At 42.0% G+C, this 27,634-nt stretch overlaps 1 protein-coding gene across 3 annotated transcripts in view; it reads right to left on the bottom strand.

The window, feature by feature from the left end:
• Positions 1–27,634, bottom strand: part of SLC35D4 (solute carrier family 35 member D4) — a 170,750-nt gene that overhangs the window by 27,546 nt on the left and 115,570 nt on the right. For all 3 annotated transcript variants that reach the window (XM_077135800.1, XM_077135798.1, XM_077135801.1), the window contains one exon: positions 23,055–23,148. In XM_077135800.1, coding sequence (XP_076991915.1) covers positions 23,055–23,148 — 94 coding nt within the window. The remainder of the gene's footprint in view (positions 1–23,054; positions 23,149–27,634) is intronic.

Below are 27,634 nucleotides of genomic sequence, written 5' to 3'. Positions count from 1 at the left end.
TGAATGTGCCTGACTCTGGCATAATGAAATTGACATAGCATCTTGACTAAAAGGGAGAAAAGAAATAAAACAAAGTAAGATTTCATTGGCTAAGAGATTTCAAATAGAGTCTCTATGAAAACCCTAAAGTATACCCAGGGTTCTATTCGAGACTCTGTAGAAGTTTCACTCACTAAGTTTATTTTTCAGAAACTTCAAACCTCCAGATTGTTCCCGTGCCAGTTAAGTCCTGAAACCCAGAGGTACCAGTCTCTCCAAGACCATCAGCCAGTTGCATCCCCCTATTCCATAACATCAACACCCCCTTTCAACATGAAGAAGTTAGAATGATCAGTGCTCAAATATCCCTGAAGATAAGGAGAAGGATGAAATAAGAGGGAGGAGTTGTAACAGAGAATGTAGTATTTACCAAATGAGCGTGACTACTGAATGACTATACTGATATTTCTTGTTAGTCTCTAGTGTATTAGAACAGGTAGAAGGAAATATCTGAAATTGTGTAACTGTAACTAATACTATACTTTGGAATTTTATCTATATCTACATGTTAAACTGCAGTTTGAAATTTATCACTTTTCTGCATATAGGTTATATTTCACAACAAAAAAAATATTTAAAAAGAAAAAAGAAGATAGCCACTAACCATCAAAGACAATTAACAGATTTGGAGGTCTAACCACTGAATTCATAGTCACACCAGGCTATGACTCCTGACCACAATACCCAGATGAAATAAGTGGAATTAGTTCTGTTTCTTATTTGAAGAAATAAATGTCCATCTGCAAGGCTAAGAAAAAAAGAAAAGCATCTGCCAAACTGCCAAACTTTGTGAACCTGATAAAACATCAACATCATCATCAGTGCAGCTCTCATTTATCTAACACTTATTATCGGGCTAAGACTCGGCTAAGCACTTTAATAGACATAATCTCCCTTAGTTGCCAAAACAACCCAGTGAGGTTGGTAACTTTGGAAGAAAACTTTGAACAATCAGACCAGGCCCTGCTTCTCAGCAATTTCCTTTCCCCTACCCCCATACAGTTTGTAGAGTTGTATTATGTGACCAAGTTCCCCTGGCTGGACTTGTCTGACCGAAGTCTCTTCCTCTCTTTCATTCCTGAGGCCCAACTATACAACCTTCAAGTTCTATGAGTCATCCCAAGGGCCTTCCAAGAAATCATTATTGTGCTTAACATGGTCGAGTGAGTTCTACTTCTATGCGCGTAGAAGATTGTTGACTAGGGCAGAATTAAGATCGCTATCTTTAAAATGAGGAAACAGAGAAGCACAGAAGGTAACCTTTAGAACTCAACTATTTTGTGGCAGTCAGTCCCAGCTCAACCTGACACCAAGCCTGTGATCTAATTCCCAGCTATTCAAAGTGTGGTCCACAGACCAGCAGCCCTGGCAGCAGCTGAAAGCTTGTTAGAAATGCAGAATCTAGATCCGCCCTGGACCTACTGAAGGGGGGACCTACATTTTAACAAGATCACAATGAAAGTTTGAGAAATTCTGGAAAATGCATACGAACCAGTGTAGTCCAAGATTCTAAATTTCCATCATGCTTCCAGGTGATGCTGTTGCTGCTGGTCTATGGACCATAGTTTTTTTTTTTAATAAGAGCTTTATTAAAAGCTCTTATTAATTTGCATACCTGATAATTCACCTATTTAAAGGGTACAATTCGATGCTTTTTGGTATATTCACAGAGGGGTGCAATTATTATCACAATCAATTTTAGAACTCGGTAAAGAAACCCCATACACTTTTAGCAATCATTTTCTCCCATTCCCATTCCAGCCCTAAACAACCACTAATTTACTTTCAATCTCTATTTGCCTATTCTGGACATTTTCATAGACATAGAATCATATAATGTGGTCTTTTGTGACTGGCTTATTTCAGTTAGCGTCTTTCAAGATTCATCCATGTCATAGCATGTACCAGTATTTCATTTCTTCTTATTGATGAACAATATCCTACTGGTAGATACATCATATTGCATTTATCCAAGCATTAGGGGATGGGCATTTGGGTTGTTTCCACTTTTGGAATAATGCTGCTATGAACACTTGTGTATGAGTGTTTGTATGGACATATGTTTTCAATTTTCTTGGGTATATACCCAGAAGTAGAACTGCTGGGTCATATGGTCATATGGTAACTCTTTTCCACAGCAGATGCACTGTTTTCCATCCCTACCAGAGATGCATGAAGGGTCCAAGTTCACCACATCTTTGTTACCTTTCTGATTATAGCCATCATAGTGGGTATGAAGAGTATTCCATTGTTTTGTTTTGAATTTCTCTGATAGCTAATGATGCTAAGCCTCTTCTTATGTGCTTATTGGCCATCTGGGTATCTTCACTGGAGAACTGCCTATTCAGATCTTTGCTCCATTTTAAATTGGGTTCTGTCTTTTTATAACTGATTTGTAAAATTTCTTTATATATTGTAGATACAAATCCCTTCTCAGATATACAATTCATCTATGGGTTGTATTTTCACTTTGATGTTGTCCTTTGCAGCACACATTAAAACCCAATTTATCTATTTTTGTTGTTGATAATCTTTGGTGTCATGGGCCACATTTTCAGTAGCAAGGAATTCTAAATCACTCTTCTATCCTACACCTCAACTAATAGTATACATGTATAGTTATATCATTTTTATAGACTCATTCACTCATTCTATCTTCAAGCATTTGTATTCTATCTATCCAAATCATGTACTGCACTTAATTTCTAATAAGTACTCTATGTGATATTAGCAAAGAAGCAGATCCCATGCTGTGTGATATGAATTTGAGGTTTTGTGATTCAGTAGACATCTGAGCATTAGGAAATCTAATAAGCATATATATATATATATAATGAAAAAGTTTAAAACCTCATGCAGTAATTCTCCAAATGTCTTCATGGTAATTTGGAAGATGCTGATGACCAGCTCTTTAAAGTAGAAGCAGAAGAATGGAGTGTTGCGATTATCACATCTCTCCTCCTTACTTTATTTCAGCTCAAAGTCATTCCACTGTCTTCCGGTATTCATAATTTTAGTTAAAATGTTAACCATTAATGGTTGCTTCTTTGATTTAAGGTAATAAATTAAATTAGTTTTTTTCCCACTAATTGATTGTAAGATTTTCTTTTAATATTTTAGTCAAACTGATTTTCAGCAGTTTGACTAAGGTATGCCTAAGTGTGGTCTTCTTTGTATTTGTGTATTTAGGGTTGACACCTTTCAGCAGTTTTAAGAAAATTCTCAGCCATTATCTCTTCAAACATTGTTTCCACCCAATCTCTATCTCCTTTCTAGAATTTCAGTAATGCATACATTAGACCTTTTGATCATTTTCACCATCTTTTATGCTCTATTCTTTCCATTCTTTTTTTTTTCTCTTTGTGCTTCACTTCAGGTATTTTCTATTGACCTTAAGTTCCCTAACCCTGCCACACTGTGTCCAGTATGCTCTTAGATCCATCGAGTAAGATATTAATTTAAGGCATACTTTTTTGGGGGGTGCATGGCCCAGGAATCGAACCCGGGCCTCCTGCATGTGAGCTGAGCACTCTACCACGGAACCACCCATGTACCCTAATTTAAGGTATACTTTTTTTCAGTTCTATAATAACTATTCGATCTTTTTTTTTTTTAAGATTCCACTTTTGCATTGAAATTCTCTCATCATTTTATTTATTTTCTCTCCCATTTTCTTTAACATATTAATTATAGTGATTTTAAATATCTGGTCATTAGTAGTTTTGCTCCAGTTGTTTATTGTTTCCTCTTGAATATCAGTCATATTTCCTTGCTTCTTCATATGTCTCTATATTTTTAGTTCTAATTTTTATTGTGGTAATGTATATGCAACAAAAAATTCCCCATTTTAATCACATTCATGGGTACAATTTGGTGATATTAATTACATTCACATGTCTTTTGATTGTATATTGAACAATACTGATTCTTTGTCTCCATGTATTGATGGTGGGGATGGGGTATGGGAAGGAAAACCTTAAGCCTCTGGGATAGGTTAAGTTTTTCAACTCAACTCGGTTTCCCATGTGCCTACTATTCCTTATCTGTATGTTCTCTTGGTCTATATCCCAAGAAGTGAGGAGGAGTGGGTAATAAGATTCAAGTACCAAAACCATGATCTCTTTAACACAAGCTGTGTGCTTAAAAGACGCATGTGTCTTTTTCACACTAGGTTACACTGGATATTTGGTTATAACTTCAGAAACTTGTGGACGTTTTCTCTCAGTCTTGTTATCTTCCTGGAACAATTATGCAGAAGGTGTTAAGCTCTTCTTCAGTCTCAGTGTCAGATTTTTCTCTTCAGTACTTAAATTTCTCAGAAGGCTTTGTAAAGCTCATGTCTGCTAAAGTGGTGTTTCATGGTATCTTTGGAGGGCTTCTTTCTTTGCCTTTCTTTCTGGATATTCCATTTGAACTCATCCTAAAACACCTGCACATTCCATTTGCGCTCATCCTAAAACACCTGACCTGTTTTTTGTTTGTTTTATTAGCTATTATAATTTTTCTTAAATAAAGGGACTATAAATTTGACAAACACTGCTTCTTCACCAACTAGTATAAAAAACAAATAATGTAGACATAATTAGAACATCTAATTCTAGAAGACAAATGGGGAATTTGAGACTGCCCTAATTTTCCCTCAAATGCAATTCAGCAACAATCTGGTTTGGGGTCTCTTAATTCTTTATTCTGTTTCTTTTCCTTTTTTCTAGTACTTTGCTGGATTTTATTTTCTCAGTAAATGTGCTCATCTACTGTCAGACTTACTCTTAGAATGAGGGGTTTCTGCCAAAGTAATTTTTTAAACTTTGGTTCTGTGGATTAAAAAGTTTTAGCAGTCTTCCAGGTTAAGCAATACTATTTGCTTCTGGAAAGGAAGGCATATATGGCTGAAGTGTTTTTATTTTCTAAGTTGTCTGATTCACTCAAAGCATAGATGTAATCTCTACAGGCTATGCTTAGAAATGAGATTAATTTGAGCTCAAAGGGACTTTAAATAAAAGCACCATAATCACACTTACTTACTCCAAGGCCATGAGGTTTTTTCCTATCTCCTTTTGATAAAACAATAACTTCAGTTCATGTAATGTTTTATAGTTAGCAGTAACGCCTGTGAAAGAACAGATTGCCAAAAGATATACATCAAGACAACAGATTGTGACACTTCCTTGCAATGTTCAAAGGTAGGAAATGTGGTGCCCATTTGGTAAAAACCCTTTTGCTACTTGACCTGCCTCCTTTCATTAACCTGCCAATTCCTGAAGAAGCATCAACTGGTAGAAATGAGCCCCCTGCATGATATCAAGGGCTGTGCCTGGCTCCAAGTCTGGCCACACCCAGCTTCACAGGACCAGAGAGTGAGAATTCCTTAGGAAAATACAAAGCTTATACAAGATGCCCTCCACTGACAGACTTCTACTTGAATGATTACACAAACCATGAGGACCTTCCAGCTCTTGCCACCTAACTCCCAGCATTTACTGCAAAATATAAATGAGTCACTGGTGAACCCATCTCTTGTTGTTTGGGAAAGTTTCAAAAAAAGTGAAAGTTAAAAAACTATCTATCTCAGAAGAAATTTTCACTGAGTTAGAATTGAAAAGGGAAAAGAGCTTTGAGTCATTGCTGGGATGAAGTTCAGGCCAAATGACATTTACTGAGCAGTGACAGCATGCAAGCGCCACACCACAGATGACAAGTACAAAAATAGAAGGCAAGAACCTGCCCTCCCAGCATCCCACACTAGATGAACCAACTCTGGAGGTTTCTAAACAAATCATTTCAATGCAGCATGGTAAGTGTTAAGATACTTTGTTATCAGAATAAGCCCCACATAGAAAAGGTACCTGTGCTGTCTTTTTTCCTTCTAATTTTTAGTATGGTAACATATATGCTATACAAAATATCCCCTTTAATGGCTTTCAATACACAATTCAGTGGTAGAAATTACGTTCACAATGTTGTGCTACCATCACTACCATCCATTACCAAAACTTTCCCATCACCCCAAAAGAAACTCTGTACCCATTAAGCATTAACTTCCCGTTCCTCACTCCCACTTTCAGCCCCTGATACTTGTACTCTACTTTCTGTCTCTATAAATTTGCACATTTTAGGCATTTCATATATGTGTGCTCATACAATACTTATTCTTTTGTGTCTGGTTTCTGTCACTCAACATGTCTTCATGTTGCAGCATGTATTAGAACTTCATCCCTTTTCATAGCTGAATAATATTCAAGAGATGTATATACCACATTTTATTTTTCCATTCATCTGTTGGACACTCGGGTTGTTCCTACTTTTTGGCTATTTTCATTAATGCTGCTAAGAACACTGGTGCAAAAATATGTGTTTGAATCACTGCATCCCATTCTTTTGGGTGTACATCTAGGAGTGAGATTCCTGGGTCATATGGTAATTCTGTACTTGCTCTCTTAGGAAGTACCAAACTGTTTTCCACAGTGGCTGCATTATTTTACATTCCTACCAACCATGTATAGGGACTCCTATTTCTCCACATCCTTGCCAACACTTATCTTCCTTTTTTTTTTTTATGAATAGCTATCTAGTGAGTGTGAGGTAGTACCTCACTGTGTTTTGATTTGCATTTCCCTAATGGCCAACGATGCTGAGTATCTTCTCGTGGCTTATTGGCCATTTGTAAATCTTCTTTGGAGAAATGTCTGCTCAAGCTCTTTGCCCATTTCTTAATCAGGTTGTTTGCCTTTTTGTTGTTGAGTTGCAGGAATTCTTTATACCCTTTGGATATTAAACCCTTTTCAGATACTTGGTTTCCAAATATCTCGGTCTGCAGGCTGCCTTTTCACTTTCTAGAAATTGTCCTTGGATGCACAAAAGTTTTAAATTTTGATGGAGCGCAATTTATCTATTTTTTTCTTTCACTGCTCATGCTTTTGGCATAGTCTAAGGATCCACTGCTTATTAAAAGATCCTAAAGACATTTCCCTGTGTTTTCCTCTAAGAGTTTTATAGTTTCTGAGCTAAGCCTTGAAGGACAAACCAGAATGACCAGTGAGGTAGGGTGTGAAGGGTCTCTCCATGGAGGGAAAGTACTGAACCTACTCTGGAAACGAGGATGTGAAGAGGGCAGCGGTCACAGTCAGAGCCCAAAGAAAACTTTTTGAAGAGAGAGAAAAAAGTGTAGCTAGTAACCCCTTTTCCTACCAAGGCGCTGAAAACTCCTATGAAGAATTCTAGTGACTGAGAGAAGAAAAGAGGCGGTTGATCTCAGCACGACCTGGGCGTGTGGTCCTATCATCACACCAGAAGCATCTCATGCCCACGTCCGTGAGGGCCATGTACAACTGTCTCAGAGGCCTGAGGCTCCCTTCCTATGTCACAAACTCGCTGAATAACCTCAGGTGGGCCAACTCCCCTCTGAATTTCAATTTCCTCCGCAATAAAATCAAGGAATTGTCATCTCTAAAGTATCCCCCAGGGGTCAATTTTGTCCTTTCACTTAATCTCTTATGAGAAGGCAGAGGAGATTTTATTCATTCCTTGACTTATTCCAGTGAGAATTTCAAGAGTCTTAAATAGACAAATCAATACTAATACAAAATATTGATCAGAAGTAAATAAGATAGATGAAGGGAAGGGGGAAACAAAGACAGGGAACAAAAAAATGAGGCTATTACACAATCTGTATCAGGAAAGTCTACATTTTTGGTGGACTGGGGGCTATGTGAGTAGGGACAATGGAGTTCCTAAGTTTGGCTTCATGATTTGTAATAGCCAAAGAAAAGAAGATACATGATCAGTCGCACAAGCAAGTGTCCTTAAAATGCAGGCAAACCAATTACTTGGGAGAACCCATTTAATGTTAGTCTGTATCCTATTTAAAACCCAAAAATTGTTACATTCAAACATATGTTCCAAAAAAAAAACCAAAGAACTTAATAAAACTGTTGACTGCCACAATAAAGCCTAGTGTAACGACCCAGAGAGAAGAAACATGTTGTCTCTCCCCCATCCAATCTGCAAATAGCCCCCTTTCTGAAAGCTAAAAATATAGAAATCTGATTGTGGTCTTTTCCTGGGTCCCATGGAAGGAACCAGAAAGCATAGGCCTGGGATGCTGGTGTGGGCCCACCCCTGGGCTGGGGGCAATGAGGACCCAGCAAGTGTCATCCATCAACAAGAGTACAATGCCTAATTCATGACTACCTTGTATCAAAGAAATGTGAAAGCCTGTGGACCCCAGGCACATGCAAATATTCTGAAGGCTTAAGTCTTCATTTCAGAATTCTCTTGCAGCACCTCCAAGTAACTTGGTCTATTCATCTATACAGTAGGAATTTGCTGACTGCCTCATTGTGTTACCGTCTCCAAAACATTAGGCCACCAGCCCTGTATCTGGATGGCCCTGCCACGCTGCCCTTGGTCACCAATGGGGCATCTGCTCAGGATGAGGCATCTAAGCCCTGCTCTGTGTGATACCAAGATTGAGGCTCTGTGGCTCCAGCCACTGAGAAACTTATATTCAGGAGTGCTCACTGACCGCCTCTTGGTCAGATCAGAGAGCTCTGGGGGTGCTTCAAACAGAGCCATTTGCAGGTACCCGCCCCCTTTCTAGTGGTCTCGAAGGTCGTGTCCCCTCAAGAGGTCACATTACCTGGGACACGGTTCTCTCTCCCCTAAAGAGACCCACCTCCTTGCTACTTCTAGCGTCTTTTCTTCAGACGCTCTCGCCCCTACAACCAGGACTTTACTGACTAGAACATGTGTACTGCTTCATTCTATCGCTGCTAGAGGAAAGACCCCACCTTTCCTGCAGACTCAACACTGGAGACTTCTGAGTTCACCCCAAAGTCAGCTACTGCACGTGGCTTTGGAAATGAGTAACGCAGCTGTGAAAGACAAACTAATGCGCAACCTGAACAGGAAGCCAGGGAAGAGTGGGAAAGAGACTTCAGCAGCTGAAGTCGTTTCTTTCTTGTTTTCTTTTCCCCCTTTCCTAAGGGCCTATCACAGGTCAGACACAGTGCTGAACACCATGGGTGCTGGCAAGCCTGGGGTCCTGGCCTACAGCCCTTTCTCAGGTCCGTGTCAGGCAAAGAAACTATGGGCCTGGACAGCTGTACAAGGCTGCCTCGCCCAGGCTCAGTTCACTGGGCCTACCTGAATTCTTCACCTGCCCCAAGAAGGGGAAAACGTTTCCAATACTGTTACTTAAAAACTGACAGGGAGAGAATGATCTACAAAACTGGGTATGTGCATACAGAGTCCCGAGGATATACTCCCAAATGCTTCTAGTGAAGGGACTGTATATAGTTTTTCTCCTTTTCATTTCACTTTTCCTTATTTTCTCTAACAAGCCTTTTAGATTTTGTTTTAAACAAGGGAGTTAGATGAAATTACTCCTACAGTCTTTTCTAGAGGTGTCATGGATCAAATCTGAACTCACAAATTGAGGAAAAGTTATTTTGCATCAATAATGGTAAACACAACCTACGGCTGAACATCTACAGAAAAATCTAAAATCTAACCACAGAACCCTGACACTTCCATCCCCACACTCTGCCCTGTGGCCGCTCACATCGGGACACAGCAGGCACTGAGCTGTCCCGTGAGCTCGGCTGTGGCTCATCCCAAGACACATTCCAGGCAGCAGGGCTCCACTCCGCCCTGCACAGGCTGCAGGCTGGGTTCCCTGTGCAGCGGCTAATGACTGCCCTTACTTCCATCTGTTTCCACTAGCCTCCATCAGCCTCTCCGTTGCCTGGAGGTGTTTGATATACCATGCAGTTACACACTAAGGAGAACTGCAAGAGCAACCAAATGTGGGTAGTCCAATAACAATGAAGCCTGGTTTGGGAGATTATGCTAATGACAATTACATTCAGACTCGGTCTCTGTGGTGGTTTGGAACTATCTCATAAAAATATGATCTTAAACTTAATCCACTCCTGTGCGTGGGAATTCTTCTAAATAAGATCTTTTGATGAGGTTACTTTAGTTAAGGTGTGGCCCTGCTGAATCAGGATGGCTCTTAATCCTGTTAATGGATGCCTTACAGGAAAGGCTATGGGGGGGGGGGGGGGAGCCAGGGGGAGTGGCCAGAAGCTGAACGGTCAATGGGGGCCAGAAGAGAAGGGAGAAGCCAGGAGGGGCCACCCGGTGCACTGCAGAGCTGAGGACCAAGGCTCACCAGTGGCCAGTCCCAGAATGCCACGGCCTTCTGGGAGGAAGCATTGTCTTGATGACGCCTTGATTTGGACTTCTTCAGTCTAAAAACCACAGCGTAAATTCCCATTGTTTAAGCCAACCCACTGTACAGTATTTGTCTTGGCAGCCAGAAAACTAAAACAGTCTCACAGACATCACACACTCTACAAGGAGAACCAGCATAACTGAGTATTTCTCAAAAGGACCCAATGAAAAGAGATCAGAAGACCTGGTTCAAGGTCGAGTCTCTTACTTTAGCTTATACAAGTGATGAAACATCTTAGAGCTTGTTTCATCATGTCAAAAAGGGAAAGAGAAACACAAAATTTGAACCATGCAAGATTATTATGAAAGTTAAATAAGAAAAAAATGTATATAAAAGAACCTACCACACTGCCTGGCATATACTAAGGGAAATCAATGTCAGCAGCAACTGTTGTTCCTACTTCTATTATATCTGGCAATGTTCACTGAGTGGCCCTAAATCTAAAATCTGATTGGCTAACAAACTGCTATTTAGGGAGTGAAAATTATATTTTGGCAATTGCATGAGAAAATAAGCCTGGGGTCGCTATTTGCTAGGAAACACAAGAAAGGTGCCTTCTCATTGCACAGAGCAGAGAAGGCCAAAGGTGCCTCCTCACCTTCGTTTTAGAGCAGGAGTCCACAGTCTGCAGGATGCAGCCTCAAAATGGAGGCTGAATTAGTTTTTTTGGCTAAGCCGGGGTTGGGCCCCACCCCTAGGCCTTGGGAGTCTGGTCCCTTTCTCTACACCAGTATGAAAACTGACACAGTCCCCCCCTCCTCATTATCACTGATGCACAACACCCACCAACACCCACATACGTTGTTGTGGGTTGGACGGTGTCCCCCTGAAAAGCCACGCTGAAGTCCTAACCTTTAGAACCTCAGAGTGTGACTTTATGTGGAAGCAGGATTGTTGATGATGTGATTAGAATTAAGGTGAGGTCACACAGGAGTAGGGTGGGCCCTTAATTAAATGTGACCCATGTCCTTATAGAAAGAGGAAAAGAAATAGTGACCCACAGGAGAAAAGGCAATGCAAGGGCTGCAGCAGGGACTGGGGTGATGCAGCTACAAGGGCAGGAACCCTGAGGACTGCCAGCCACTACAGGAAGTGAGGAAGAGGCGATGAAGGATTTTTCCCGAGAGCCTTCAGAGGGAACATGGCCTGCCGGCATCTTGATTCTGGACTTCCAGCCTCCAGAAGTGGGAGAAAATACATTTCTGTGGTTTTAAGCCACCCACTATGTGTTAATGTGTTACAATGGTCACAGGAAGCAAATGTATGGTAATCATCAAAGCAAGGGACATGAGGGGTCTGCTCCAGGAATGCAGACCCAACACCTGTTCACCCTTCCAGCGTAGGTTTGGGCTGTGCCTTCTGAGGATGGCACCAACACAGCACCCATACCAGAGTAACTTTAATTGAAAGATAACACAAATACAGTGGAGTGCATAAAGTGCACGAATCTTAAGCACACGGGCTTGACAAACATTTGCATCCTATAACATAAACACCCAGGTAACCATCTCTTAGACAAAGATGCTGAATCGTTCTAGTATCTCACAGGCTCCCTCATGCTCCTTCCCAATCAACTACCTATGCTCCTGCTGTGTGGTATCCTACCGCATGGAAAGACCACAATTCATTTCTCCTTGACTGACATGTGGCCTAGCTCCTCCAGTTTGGGGCCTGTAGGAATATAGCTGCTATGGATATTCTTGAATGTGTTTACTAATATTAAGATATACTGCAGACACCATAAAAGTCACTCTGCTAAAGTGTACAATTCAGTGTTTTTTTTTTAGTGTATTCACAGAGTTGTGCAACCATCAGTACTATCTAATTCCATAACCGCAAACATGCCTTTTTGTAGATGTATGTCTTCATTTCTCTTGGGTGCATACCTAGGAGTGGGATAGCGGGTCATTGGGTAGACATTAGTAGGCAGACTTTAGAAGATACTACCAAACAGTTTTCTACATCCAAAATGTTATTCCACATCCTCACAAACACTGAAATTGTCAGTCTTTTTCATTTTAGCTGTTCTAGTGGGTGTGCGGTTCCACATCAGATTAAATGCCACTCTGTCAAAATTTATCTTTCTCTTGCCACTAACCTAGTACAAACTGCAAACAGCGATTTCCCTACCAAGGACCCACACAAAAATCTTTAGTCTGATACTTTGTGTATTTTTTAATGATAAATAAAATGTTAAATCAGGTCTCTTGAATTAATTGCAAAATTGAAAACAGTAACACCTACGATGCCACCTGAGTCTGGCGATTTTAAATCCCTCTTGATAACAAAACATCAAAGTGAAAGAAAGAAGAAGTGAAGCCTCTCATCCTCACAGATCAACAGCTCTCAAGCTGTAGTGATACCCAAAATGCAAACTGCCTTTGAAACATATTTCCCTCTGCAAAGAAAAGCTCATCTTTCCAAGTAATAATAATAGCTGACATTAACTGCTCAACACACATTATTTCATATAACCCTTGTCCATTTCTGTGAAGCATGTACAATTATTCCCATTCTATGGATGAGAAAACTGATACATAGAGAAGCTACTAACTTATCCATGGTCACTGTGCTGGTTTGAAATGATGTATGCACCCTAGAAGAGCCATGTTTTAATCCTAACCCCATTTTGTAAAGGCAGCCATTTCTTCTAATCCCTTTTCAGCATTATATGCTTGAAACTGTAATTAGATCATCTTCCTGGAGATGTGATTTAATCAAGAGTGGCTGATAAACTGGATTAGATGGAGGTGTGTCTCCACCCATTTGGGTGGGTCTTGATTAGTTTCTGAAGTCCTTTAAAAGAGAAAACATTTTGGAGAATGAGAGCAATTCAGAGAGAGCAGAGCACAAGTACATAGCCATGAGAACCAGAGTCCACCAGCCAGCAACCTTTGGAAATGAAGAAGGAAAATGCCTCCCGGGGAGCTTCATGAAACAGGAAGCCAGGAGAGGAAGCTAGCAGATGACACTGTGTTTGCCATGTACCCTTCCAGATGAGAGAGGAACCCTGACCATGTTCATTCACCACGTGCCTTTCCAGATGAGAGAGAAACTGTGACTGTGTTCACCATGTGCCCTTCCACTTGAGAGAGAAACCCTGAACTTCTTTGGCCTTCTTGAACCAGGGTGTCTCTCCCTGGATGCCTTAGACTGAACATTTCTACAGACTTGTTTTAATTGGAACATTTTCTCGGCCTGAGAATTGTAAACTAGCAACTTATTCAATTCCCCTTTTTAAAGCCATTCCATTTCTGGTATATTGCATTCCGGCAGCTAACAAACTAGAACAGTCACACTGCTAGGGGATGGGATGCTTACCCAGATCTTTCTACCTCCAAAACAAAGGGCTATTTATCACTCCTTAGATGGCTTCGTATTTCTAGCCTGGAATAGACAGGTAACTCCATAAATCTCTTCTGAACAGATTTGCTGAATAAAACAAGCAACTTGAAATTTTTTTCAAAGAAAAGAAAACTCTCATAGGAGCATGAGAACTGAAACCAGGTTATGTATTGAAAAGCATAAATCTTAGCATGAACCATCAACAGCTCAAGCGCAACTTGAGGGAAATAATAATAACCTCGGCTGACTTCATAGAAACAGGCTTCGAACCACCAGGACATAGATATGAGTGGTTCAAACAGCAGTAGCTAAATTCAAATGCCAGGACAAAGAATAATTCAAATAAGCATCTATTGTTCACTGACTCTGGGCTCAGAATGGAGGTGGGTTGGGGCGGGGGGCGGGCAGGGGGAGGACATACAGGTGTTATGCCTTCCTTACAGCCCTTTGGAGTGGGCTCCTTTTCTACTTTCTCAAGTGTTCTAGCTACCTGTGAAGGACAAAATATATAAAGTATATTCCAATGAAAGGAGAAATCCCAAAATTGCAAAACCTTTCCCTCCCAAAGCATTGAGCTCCCCAAGCCTAAGGGGACAAAAGAGCAGAATGTCATGGCCAAATGGCAGCAAACCAATACTGCTCGCAGTACAGCCCGAAGTTATGAGAGCACCCCATACTTCTAACTTGAAGAACAAATATGTTTTCATAGGGGAGAAATCCCACATTTTTTATGCAGAGGCACAGGTAACAATAGCTGGTTGGTCCATTATAACCAAAAAGATTTTAAATGCCAAGATGATACATCTAATGCAGGGTAAAGAAAGTAAAATCATTTGGGGGAGGGATGTCTAGCCACAAAAGACTAACTGGATACTCGATTAAAAAAAAAAGACTCAATTCTATTTTCGCTAAAAAATGTCAGAGGTACTTAAAAAGTCACCAAATCCTTTACAGTCCAAATCATGCATCAGGAAGCCACTACCCTTCACTAATCCTCCTGACGCCGCCTCTGGACTGCTGGGCAACCTGCTGGGGTTTTGGGTTGCAGTCTGGACTGGGACATGGCCTGCCCTCCCTGGGCTCACATGCCGACACAGCAGGTGGTTGGGGGGGGGGAAGTGCAGCTACCTGGCTCAGCTGCTATTATTATATTTTAATTAGCAAGACTCTTACCCTCACTGTTCTTCTCCTGCCACGTGAAGGAAAGCGGTGGGCATTTTATTTGTCAGATCTTGACCGATCCGCTATTATATCCAGGCCAAACGTAACTACATGCCTGGAAAACTGTGCAGAAAATACACAGAATCCCAAACAGGGAGCCACAGCCTGGGGGGGGAGGCAGGGAAGAAACAGGATAGAAATATTCTGGAACAAAGATGCACCATGGGGTTGCTTCTCTGTGCAGCCCCCACTTCAGAAGTGGGGCAGCAAGAAGACAGGGAGATCCTGCTCCCCACAATCTTTCCCTTCCAGACCCCCAAAAAGTGCAGAGACAACCAAATAAAATGACAAATCCAATCTAACAGCTACTTGGGTTTACATAGTACCAGGCTGTTAGTTGTTGACTTTAAAAAAACTTTTCTTGCTACATATGTGACTAACTATTTGGGGCTCAAAAAAAAAAAAAAAAACACAATCTGCTCACACTTAAATGTATGGCCTCAAAGTTACTTACAATCTACTTATATAAAAATAAAAACAAGAGCAAACCTCTCCACCTAAAGAACAACCCGGCTGGGGTTCAAAGCACCAAGTTAAGAATCGGGAAGGGGAAAAAGCAAGTGTCAACTTTTTGTAAGAGAAGAAAGAAATTTTAAACAGGAAAAAAAGAGATGAATGAATGACTATCTTTAAACAAGTTTCATTTGGGGGGAGAAAACAGGAAAGCAAGTATGGGGAGGCAGCCGGGGGTACCTAGAGCCCAGGGGTTACAGGCCACCAAGGCATCCTAAGGCACAGTGGGACAGAACCATTATTTTCACAACCTTGCACAAAGTTAAGGATCAACTAAGAGTCTTCCAATTCCACAGGTCATTCCTTTCTATCATTCATGCGTCAAAACTTAGCTTTCCTCATGTTAAAACACTGAATGAAGCTGCATCTGAGCTATAGGGTTTTGTTTTTTTTTCACTATTATTATTACTTTTATTTCTTTTCTCTATATTAACATTTTATATCTTTTTCTGTTGTGTTGCTAGTTCCTCTAAACCGATGCAAATGTACTAAGAAACGATGATCATGCATCTATGTGATGATGTTAAGAATTACTGAGTGCATATGTAGAATGGTATGATTTCTAAATGTTGTGTTAATTTCTTTTTTTTTTCCGTTAATAAAAAAAAAAACAACTTAGCTTTCCCATAATAAAAATCTGCTCCTCTAAATTTCCCAAGGATTGCTTCATTTTATTAGGTTTGACTCCTGCAGCTTGCTCTCCCACGACGCAGTCAACACCACTCAGTTCTTTCAACCATCTGACCTCTGGTCGAGGCATGTACTGGATCTGGACAGCTCTTTGCTAATTATCCTAGGCTCGGCCACACCTTGGAAAACTTTCACTCTGGGCTACAGAGAAAGGATCTTAATAAAGAAAAGTGAATTCAAATAATAAATGGCACAAAGAAAGTAATATGTATCTCAAGAGCGCCTGGCTCCAGCCAACAATATTCCTGAAAACCCTGAAGAATACCCTGGGGTTCATCTGAGGCTTTATAAAAATTTGACCTATTAAGTTTATCTTTTCATAAACTTAGAGCCTCCAGACAGCTCCTCAGCCAGATAAGCCCTGAAATCCACAGGTACCAGTCTCTTCATAGAACATCAACCAGTCTCATTTCTCTACCTCATAAGGTCAACACCGCTTTTCAGCATGAAGAAGTTAGAATGGTCTTTGCCCAGATATCCCTGAAGACTGAGAGAATGAGCAAACGAGAGGGAGGAGTTGTGACTGAGAAGTTAGGATTTAACAATGATTACAACCACTGACTCATGATATAGAGATTTCTTTTTAGTTTCTAGTGTATTAGAATAGCCAGAAGGAAATAACTGCAACTGTTGAACTGTAATCCAGTAGCCTTGGTCTTTGATAATGATTATATAACTCTACAGCCTTCATCTCGTGACCACGTAACTTTAAAAACCTTGTGACTGGCACCTGCTTTACTGAGCGTATGGGTAGATGAGTAATAAAATAGAGACATACATGAAAAAATATAATAATAATAATAGGCTGAGAATATGGGGGAGAAAACCCCTATGTTAACCAGGACAGTTGTTAATAGTACTACTTTAATAATCTTTCATCAATTGTAACAAATGCAATTACTGTTAAAAAAAAAAGTAGAATTACAAAAAAAAGCACTAACATCGATTGGAACAGATTTTCCTCACCAATGCAAGTTTTGGTGGTGGTGGGGGAGGTGAATGGGAATCCTGCATTTTATGCACGATTGCTCTGTGAAACCAACAACTTCGCTAATAAAAAATTAAAGAAAAAAGAGCACAAGGGGTAGTGGGAGGTACTTTACAACACACGTGCAGAATTCTGTCTTTCCGTTTCCGATGAGAGTGTACAAACATGCAAATGTATGTAAAATAACGTCAGAATATTTAAGCACTCACCTGACAAGGATTTATTAAACACTCTCCTACCAAGAGCAAGTACCCATTAATGCATCCCTAAGGGAGGCCTTGAAAACTTCCCCAATTAACTGGTCTTTATGTTGCAAAAATTACTTCAATTTAAATTATTTTAAATTATCTTGGATACTAACAACACCCACAGAAACTTTGTAGTCTGGAAACTAATGAAATTAGAGGTATTTTCTCAGTGAATGAAATGATCCAAATTCATTAAGTTGAAAAGTTGTGACACCCAAAATTGTTACACATTTTTTGCAACACAGAACACTGCGATGATCAATGGCACCAAAAATAGCCCAGAAAAATTAAGGGTACATAATCAGAAACAAGAAAAACAAAAACCCGGTTCAAAGGAGCAAAATGTCCATCAGCGTCACTCACTCTGCTATGAATCATTTTGACAACAGAAAATGGAATTAATTTCTTTTTCTTTAATCCCAAACTGTATTTCCCCTTCCACGTGCCCTATGGGAAAACCTTGTTCATAAACAAATGATTCCCCCAGATAACTTACTTCTTTGCTGACTGTTTCCATCCAGCTCCACAAAAACAGAGTGGCTCCCTAGCTTGCCACTTGATGTTCCTGTCACCTCATCGGTGATGTAATGGAAAGACAGCGACATGCTGTTATGATTGCTGAGTTAAAGACTACAGCGGAAATTATGCTGCTGCTTCTAAGTTCTAATTTTCCATGAAAAATTATTCCCATTGCTACAGCTGCTCAGACAGTGAACAAGAAAAATGATTTAATTAGGAAACAGCCATAATTAGATATTTTTATGCAAGCTCTTTCAACATAAATGTTACACTGCAGCACACCTACACCAGATTTAACAATTTATTTTCACCGACCATTTCAGATGCGTTAAGGTGTTGAATAACAGTAGAAGGAAGAAAATAAAAGGAATATTTACCTGCTAAACAGAAAATTTTATATTCAGGTGAGCTTTTAAATGTGATGGGAAGAGGGGTGAGGAGGTTTGGGCAGCGGAGAAGATGGGAAGAGAGACAAACAATGAATACGGGAGGAAACGGGCTCCTCTTCTATGATTACTTCTTACCAGCCATGAAGCACAGAAAGTCAAAACCAGTGTTTCTGCACTGAAGAGACGGGGAGTAATGATGACAGTAATGAGATCATCATAAAAAAGAAAAAAGAGTAGTAACAGAACAAGAAGGGGGAAGAGGAGGAAGAGAACCAACTTTCCAGCACAGACTTGGCCTACTGAGAGCAAACTGTGATAGACATTATAACTATACTTCTAGGATCTTGTCTGTGCTCTGACGTGTGTGTGTGTGTGTGTGTGTGTGTGTACACAGCCAGAAACTGAACCTAAGAAGTCTAATACCAATCCTGCAAACTTTGTTAATGTGTCACCTCCTCAGAAGTTCAAGGTATGATTCAGTACTAAGACTTGAAACTTTCCTGCAAATATGTCCCAAAAACTAGATGGGAAGTAAACTATTATGTTATTTAGAGATCACTAAATCTATGTGATTCCATATTTAAAAAGAGACTAAGCTCTTTTAAAAATTTAATCCCATCAGAAATGGCGAGAGCTTCACCAACGGTCTTGGAGATATTTTTAAATCCCACACGTCAAACCCTAGCACTTTTAAAAGATCATTTTATATATAAAGCAGATTCAGTTTTGTCTAATAAACTGGCAGTCAATCGTTCAATATCTTAGTTCACTATCTTAGCTAAAGGTCAAGAGAATGTCACTAAAAAGCAAGACATTAGGTCCCACTATTATCTTCATCCAAGCTCCTGAGACCTGGCAAATAACTTGAAAGAGAGAGACAGAGAGAGAGAACTGAAACTCCGAAACATTACCCAGTTAAGAGTCCTTCCCAAGGATAAATTAAATGGAGGCTGAATTTACCAGCGGAATCTTCTCACCTCTTTTAAGAGAAAATCCTACATGGAAACACAGTCACTGCAGTCATGTTATCACACAATGATGTGTTGTTATGGAGACAACTTTGAAGGTTCCCTGGCAATTCCAGTGTATAATTAAGGCTAACGAACAGACAGTAGGATGGTCTCCATGGAAACCATCAAACATACATCTTCAAACTGACAGCAACTGTTTAAATCAATGACTCTATACAGGTTTAAAAACATCATGATGGTGTATCAATTGCTTCTTTTGTGAGATGGTGTCTGATTAAATATGCAGTGGGTGAGAGACCTCATTTTCATGCATGCTGAATTCTGAGCAGTGTCTACAGTCTGCCAGTCTACAACTAAATTCACACCCTGGAACTAGTGAATACAAATGGTAAATTCAGACCTGGAAAATCACTAGATGATTTCAAAGAATTAAATTAGTGGTTTGACAGAGCCATGCAGACCTGCCAACCCCAGGTCCCTTACTAATCTAGTTATGTCTACCAACTGGGCATTATTATACTTGTTGACAGTTGAGGAAACTGAGGCTGAGGTTGTCTACCAACAAGGTGGGCATTATTATACTTGTTGACAGTTGAGGAAATTGAGGCTGAGGCACACACCTAGAAAGTGACAGACCTGAGACTCAAATCCAGGTCAAAATTAAGTCTTGTCTATGTGACTCTAGGTAACGCTCTGTGTTTTTATATAGTACTTTGCCACTCCTTGGCTATTTGGACATACTTTATCTCAGATGTTCTGCTTTTATCTTGAACAATTGGGAAGTAGGTTCTAGCATTTTTTTATTTTGCCACACTTCCCCACTCAGTTCTTGTCTACTCACCCCACTTCTGCACCCACCACACACTCCAATTTTGAAGGTTCACATGGGCTCAATTCTAAAAAGGCTTTTACCATCTTCCACCTGGACTGTGCGAGCCATATTTTATTGCAAGTAGCAATGGAGAAGGAAACGACACTCCACAGGCATGAATTCTGACTGCCCAAACTCAAAGAGGAAATGGCAAATTAATTGCTTTGTAGCACCGACATGATGATCAAGTGAAGGTGGAATTTGGTGATAAGGATGGAAGAAGGTCAGATTGCTGAATCGTTTCCTACTTTGTTCAGATCAGTTCTGTTAAATGATTAATTTTTAAATCTAACAAATGCTTTATTAAGTAGGCACTGATAATTAATGATATGGTTCCTAGCAGATCACTACATAATACTGCTATTTAATGCAATGGTCATCAGAATTTAGTCTTAAATATCAGACACAGCCAACACTGTCCAAGCACACAAGAATCATGTAGGTGTAGATCTCTATGTTTATTCTACTTGGGGTTCACTGAACCTGCAAATTAATGTTTTCCATGAAATTTGGGAAAGCTTTCAGCCACTATTTCTTCAAATATTTTTTTCTACTCCTTTCTCCTCTACTTCTGGGGTTCTTATTGCACATAGGTTGATAGGCTTGATACTGTCCCACAGGTCTCTGGGGCTCTGTTCATATTTCTTCAATTTTCAAAAATCTTCATTCTTCAAATTGGGTAATTTTTCTGACTCTACCTTCCAGTTTGCTTTTTTTCTCCTGGCATCTCAAATATGCTGTTGAGACCCTTTAGAGAATTTTCCACTTCAGGTGTTGTACTTTTCAGCTCCAGAATTTCCATTTGGTTCCTTTATTGAGATTCTATAGCCATTGAGACTTTCCTTTAATTCTTTAAACATGGCTTCCTTTAGATCTCTGAATATATAATAGCTGCTTTGAAGTTTTTGCCTACTAAGTTCAACATTTGAGGACAGACACAGCTTCTATTGACTTCTTCATTCCTGAACAGGGGATCACACTTTGCTGTTTCTTTGAATGTGTCTAACTTTTTGTTGAATACTGGATATCTTAGACAATATATGGTAGCAACTTTTGATTCTGACTTTTCCTCCTGAGGGCTGTGGTTGTTAGGTTTGTTTAGTAACTTGCCTGGACTAAGCCTGTAAAATCTGTATCCCATGCGATGTACTGTTGCTGGTGCCTGTATTCAATTTTTTCCTTGCTTTTATTTTTTAAACTCTGGGGTCATTCCTGTGTCTGCATAGCTTAGTATTCTGGAATAGATGCGTCAGAGATTATGCTCAAACACTCTGAGCCTGTGAGACTTCTCCTCTCTGCTTCTGAATCTGAGTGCTGGCTGGGGAGCCACATGCAGACTTCAGGCTGTCTCTATGTCTGTTGTAGCCTTTACTCTCTGCTGGGCTCTCCTGCATCTCCTCTGTGTGTGCACACAGGCTCCATTGGTCAGAGATGCTGCAATTTCTGAGACCTTTTGCCTCTTTTATCCTCAATACATATTCAATCCTTATGACCCTCTTGGAAGGTGACCCTGAGTAAGCCCCTTAACTTTCCTGAGCTTAATTTCCCCATCTAGAAATGAGAGGCATTCCAAGGAATCTTGAAGGACCTTCCAGCTCTGAATGTGAACTCTACGCCATTCTTACTTTTCTTTTCTGGGGGATGTGAAAGTGCTCTATCCTGCACAAACTAAGGATATATGGAGAGTTATCAAGACCCCGACTGCTGTCTCACCTCCCAGAATTACCTATTAAATAAACAGTCTAGGGGTCCACAGCCTGCCCCAAACAGGGCCATAAACTCAAGTTAGTGGAGTCATGGGTCCTTCCTATTCGATCACCAATGAGATTGCCATTTTAATTGATGATGCTTTAATTGACAATGTTCCAAGCCTGCTGGTTTTCACTGGCTGCCCTGCTATGGCTGAACTACTTGCTGGCAGAGCTGGCGAGAGAATGGGATCAACCGTAGGCAAGACTACACGATCTCAGGCTGTTCCTACCCAAAGTCTGGTAGTCCACATTAATATACATTTCTTGGCTTGCTGTATGCCTTTGGTCAATTTGTAGAGGGCCGGAATGGCTGTTTTTGTTTGTTTGTTGATGGTTTTGTCCAGCTTTCTAGTTGCTTTTGGGAGAGAGGATCTGCCAACCTCCTCACTCCATCATGCTGGAAGTTAACTTCCCAACCGCTTTGACATTCTGCTGGGATGAGAATGACTAATGCTACTAAAATGACTATTATGTCTGATTTTCAAAGAAAAATTTGTTTTCTAGGGGGAAAAAAATCAATCAAAAAGCATACAGATGACTAAAGATGTGAGTTTAAATAATTATTTCATTAAATTAAGTTCATTAAGAAATCTCAATCCTTGGGAGCAGTACCTGGGGCCCCACAGTTGACTCCTTTACAGACGTTAAAAACATCAAATAATCCAATAGAAAGAATGAGCCCCAAAGTATTTCAGTTAAGATTGCACACTCCACCGCTGCCTCCCCATTTCTTCTGTTCCATCCTGCTTTTCCCACCTTTCTAGTCACACTTTAACCATGGTCACTCAGATACCCGATGGGCATTTTTATAACAATCCTTGTTTTTGAAGCCTTCATCAAAGACCTCAGTCTGGCCCTTTTCCTATTTTCCTTTCTTTGTCACATCTGGCAGGCTGTTCTAGAGCTCTGGTTACCTTCACATCCCCCAGAAAAGAAAAGTAAGAATTGCATAGAGTTCACATTCAGAGCTGGAGGGTCCTTCAAGATTCCTTGGAATGCCTCTCATTTCTAGATGGGGAAATTAAGCTCAGGGAAGTTAAGGGGCTTACTCAGGGTCACCTTCCAAGAGGGTCACAAGGATTGAATATGTATTGAGGATAAAAGAGGCAGAAGGTCTCAGAAATCGCAGCCTGTGAATTAATGAAGGGTCAGGCTCAGGGCCAGTGACTAGAAATGAATTCATGAAGATCAATCCTTATGTTATACAGCCCCTGAGAATAATGGGCACAGAGGCTCCTGAGATAGATTTTTCCCGCCTCCCCTCTCTCTTACCTTAGCAAAGAAAAGCCAGGCGGCACACTGCCCTGGGGCCATGCTGCTTTTTAGCTTCTGTGTACTGAACAGGAGGAAGAATCCTAAAAATCCACTGCAAGGAGAAAACATTCTGCTATTAGTGAGCTTGTATTACTTTAGCTAATAGCTGACTCTTTTCTGCTACATTTTTACCAAGTTCTAATTATTACACGATCTCTATTTTATTCATGTTTTCTAGTGAGTTCTAGATAAAACACAAACAAAAATTTAAAAAACAAAACAAAACCACCAAAGTATTAGGCTTACTTTTCCAAGGAGCTATGATGAGAGCATTTAATTGGAGGTGGGGAGAGGATGAAGATGTGTGGGAAGTCTCGGGCTAAATCATGAAAGAAATTATGCCTCCTCCCATATTACTTTCGGAGTTCGGTGCTTGCCAAGGCAGAGCTTCACATTTCTTTGGGCAAAACAAACTTCCAGGAAAAGACCTCCAAAGGGAAATTCCCCACATGAGAACAGAGGGTCTGGATTGGCCCCTAGGCTCAAAGTAAGGCTTAGCAGAGAAAGGTTGGCTTTAGGAACACACATGGCTAAGGCCAGAGGTTCCCAAGCCAGGCAGACCTCCCTGGAAGCTGTGCTTTGGACATGCTGCCTAAGGACATGTGGCCAGCTCCAAGAGCCCAAGTCATGGGGCTGGGGGAGGGGGCAGCACCTTTGGGGCTACTCAGAGGTTGGGACCAGCCAACGTGCTGCTGGCACAGCAGCACACAGGAAAGTAGTGGCCTGCATTGGAACCATTCTCAAAAGTGTCACTGGGTGGTCAAGGCCAAAGCAAAGGGAGCTCCAAATAGAAAGGTCACTCCTCCTAGCATTTAGAGGCAGGACAACTGGGGAAGAGGGTGTGGCAGAGAGGCCGACTTCCTCCAGATGCATGAAAATGGGGACTGCAGTATAGCTTTGATGTGAGATTGAAAATTGAAAAGTAAGAGATATGATCATAGCTGGACCCCCAAGCCAGAGAGGCAGTGATGCGAGCTACACTTCATTTGCACCCCAGAATCTCTAGTGATCCAACCTCTGGTGATTCCCACAGAGCCTATCCAATATGGTACCTTCATCATCATCAGGTATTAAAGGAATGTTTGCCAGATTGAACTGATGACAGGTTGAGCTGAATTAAACACACCTCCGACTGAGCCTCACAGAAATGTGTACCTTCACTTCATTAGATTTAGTTTCCAGCCACATTCTTGGGGCAGGATCAGAGGCGGGCATTAGGTCTCCACTGTGCATATTTCAGCATGTTTGGCCCTGACGATCTGCACAGTTTGTTCAGAATTGCATCTGCAGCTATGGGAGACTGGACAGGAAGGGATTAAGACATTGAGTCATTCACACCCGAAAGGCAGAGCGGCCTTAGTGGGTGGGCAGCAGGCTGGACATCAAGTGACCTGGAACTCTGCTCTTGGCTGTGCTTGCTGACCCTCAAAACCTTGACTAAGTCTCCCCCCTACCTTTTTTTTTCTTTGCTTCAGGTTCTATCTTCTTAAAATAGGAATAAGAGTGACCGCCTCATCCTACTTTATGGAAATCAGAGATTGTAGAATAGAACGATTCCTATGCCCCCAAATCTCACTTTATTAACAAGGAAACCGAGGTACAGGCACAATTAGAATCCAGATTTGGGGGCTGTTCAGACAGTTCTATTTCCACCTCACCACAGAAATGGGCCCTGGACCTCCCCTGTGCTGGGACTACCAGGAAATTGGTGTGTGGTGTGGGAGATAGGCAGGGGAGGCTGTGGAGTGCGGAGGCAGCCAATGCCCTGGGGGCTCCTCTCACTGCCTGCCCCATCTCCCACCCCTCCTACCCTTCCATCGCCTCCTCTCCTCTCCAGTCAGAGGAAGGGGATGGTTCCACTCCACCTTTTCTCCTTGACTCAGGGCTCTGGGCTAGAACTAAGCTGTTTCTGGGTGGTGGTTGAGCTGCTTATGAGAGCCAATAACCCTCCCCCACTGCTGGACTTGACATGCCTACGTGTGAATCATTCTTTAATTTCTCATGGACCCCTTAGCTTTCTCCTCCCACCTGCAGCTCCTCTGCCCCTCTGATTTTCAGACCTTAAAAGCAGAGGGAGGGTCCCAGGGTGAAGGAGCCGGAGGCCCCCTGTTACTGGGGTCTGCAGGCCAGGGCTCCTGCATGGTTTGGAGTCCCCATGACCCCTCCTGAGCTCCCCCAGGTCTCCTGAAACTGACAAGTCTCCACGTGAGATCTGGTCATGGAGGAGCCAGGAAATGACCTGGGGGGAAAGTAGAATATTCTTAAAAGAGGTTCAGCTTCGTACTGCAGCCATGTGGTAAGACATAAAAGAGAGTTAAATCAATCCAAATAAAGGTTTCCAACCTTTAAAATGAAAAATCTGATTCTTCCTGTTGTTTTATAGGAAAACTGCAGATTAAAGGAGGCAGAAACACAGCCAGAACATCGCTACACAAGGCCCTCGTGCCATGAACTGTGCTGCTCTGTTTCAAATAACAAACATTTGCTGACCTCCCTTCCCCACCCTGCCTGCAAACAGCCAACACGCAGAAAAGCAGCCCACACGCACCGCCGCAGCCCACACGCACCACCGCGTCCCGCCCAGCGGGCAGCCCGGCCCCCAGCCCGAGCAAACCCAGAGGTGCTGGCGGGCGGATCCAGTTAGTGTTTTCCTGACACCTTCTGAGGGTGATAGACAAATCATTCTGAGGCTCAAATGCACAAGAAACTAATATTCTTTTTTGTTCCTTGACCTCACATATCTGAGGGGCAAGACACAGTCCCATCAGAAGCAATACAACCACACATCAGCTTTTTAACCCTCTGTGAAGAAGCACTGCTCCACTCGTGTGGGGAGAGACAGCCTGACTTTTAGGGAGGAATTGCTCATGCTGTGCTGACATTTTAGTTCCAATCAATTTGAGCAGATAATAATAATGAGCACCATTTATCAGGCCAGCCACAATGCTTAAGGTTCCATGTAGCTTATTTAATGCACACATCAGCCCTGCACTAGCATCGCGTTTTAGAGATGAGTAAACTAAAGCTTGGGAGAATGTGGAAAACTTGGCCAAAAACCACGTAACCAGCAAGTAGGGATGCCGGGCTTCAACTGAGGTCTGATCTCCCCGCAGCATCAGAGCATGTGCTTTCAGCTCTCCGCAGAGCCTCCCCTTCCCAGCCAACTACGTGCCAGTCACGGCGGGGAAGGACAGGTGGACACGAATGAGTGTGCATCTGAACGTGTCCATCTAACCACACCCCTGAGTACTTCCCGAGGACAAACATCAACAATCACGGTGTGGTGGTGTGGTCGAAACATCTGCTCGGCACTGGTTTCCAACTGTGATTTTCAGAGTCTCATCGCCTCGGGGAAGGGTTGTGGAGATTTGTAGAGGGTTGTGGAGGGTTGTGGTGAGTTGTGGAGATTTGTGGAGGGTTGTGGAGATCTGTGGAGGTTGTGGAGGGTTGTGGTGAGTTGTGGAGATCTGTGGAGGGTTGTGGTGAGTTGTGAAGATTTGTGGAGTTTGTGGAGGTTGTGGAGGGTTGTGGAGGTTGTGGAGGGTTGTGGTGAGTTGTGGAGATTTGTGGAGGGTTGTGGAGTTTGTGGAGGGTTGTGGAGGGTTGTGGAGGTTGTGGAGGTTGTGGTGAGTTGTGGAGATTTGTGGAGGGTTGTGGAGGTTGTGGAGGGTTGCGGTGAGTTGTGGAGATTTGTGGAGGGTTGTGGAGGGTTGTGGAGATTGTGGAGGGTTGTGGTGAGTTGTGGAGATCTGTGGAGGGTTGTGGTGAGTTGTGAAGATTTGTGGAGTTTGTGGAGGTTGTGGAGGGTTGTGGAGGTTGTGGAGGGTTGTGGAGGGTTGTGGAGATTTGTGGTGAGTTGTGGAGATTTGTGGAGGGTTGTGTGAGTTGTGAAGATTGTGGAGTTTGTGGAGTTTGTGGAGGGTTGTGGAGGTTGTGGAGGGTTGCGGTGAGTGTGGAGATTTGTGGAGGGTTGTGGAGATTTGTGGAGGGGTGAGAGTTTGTGGAGGGTTTGTGGAGGTTGTGGAGGGGTGGGGTGGGGGGGGTGTGGTGAGTTGTGGAGTTGGGTGTTGGGAGGGTGTGTGGGTGGGGGTTGTGGGGGTGGAGTTTGTGGAGGGTTGTGGAGGTTGTGGAGGGTTGTGGAGGTTGTGGAGGTTGTGGAGGGTTGTGGAGGGTTGTGGTGAGTTGTGGAGTTTGTGGAGGGTTGTGGAGGTGTGGAGGGTTGTGGAGGTTGTGGAGGGTTGTGGTGAGTTGTGGAGATTTGTGGTGAGTTGTGGAGGTTGTGGAGGGTTGTGGAGGTTGTGGAGGGTTGTGGAGTTTGTGGAGGGTTGTGGAGGGTTGTGGAGGTTGTGGAGATTTGTGGTGAGTTGTGGAGGTTGTGGAGGGTTGTGGAGGTTGTGGAGGGTTGTGGAGGTTGTGGAGGTTGTGGAGGGTTGTGGTGAGTTGTGGAGTTTGTGGAGGGTTGTGGAGTTTGTGGAGGGTTGTGGAGGTTGTGGAGGGTTGTGGAGTTTGTGGAGGTTGTGGAGGGTTGTGGAGGTTGT

This window comes from Tamandua tetradactyla, chromosome 18 (assembly GCF_023851605.1).
Source record: "Tamandua tetradactyla isolate mTamTet1 chromosome 18, mTamTet1.pri, whole genome shotgun sequence".
Lineage (NCBI taxonomy): Eukaryota > Metazoa > Chordata > Mammalia > Pilosa > Myrmecophagidae > Tamandua > Tamandua tetradactyla.
Note: the sequence above shows the minus strand (reverse complement) of the source record. Positions and strands in the feature narration are given on the sequence as shown.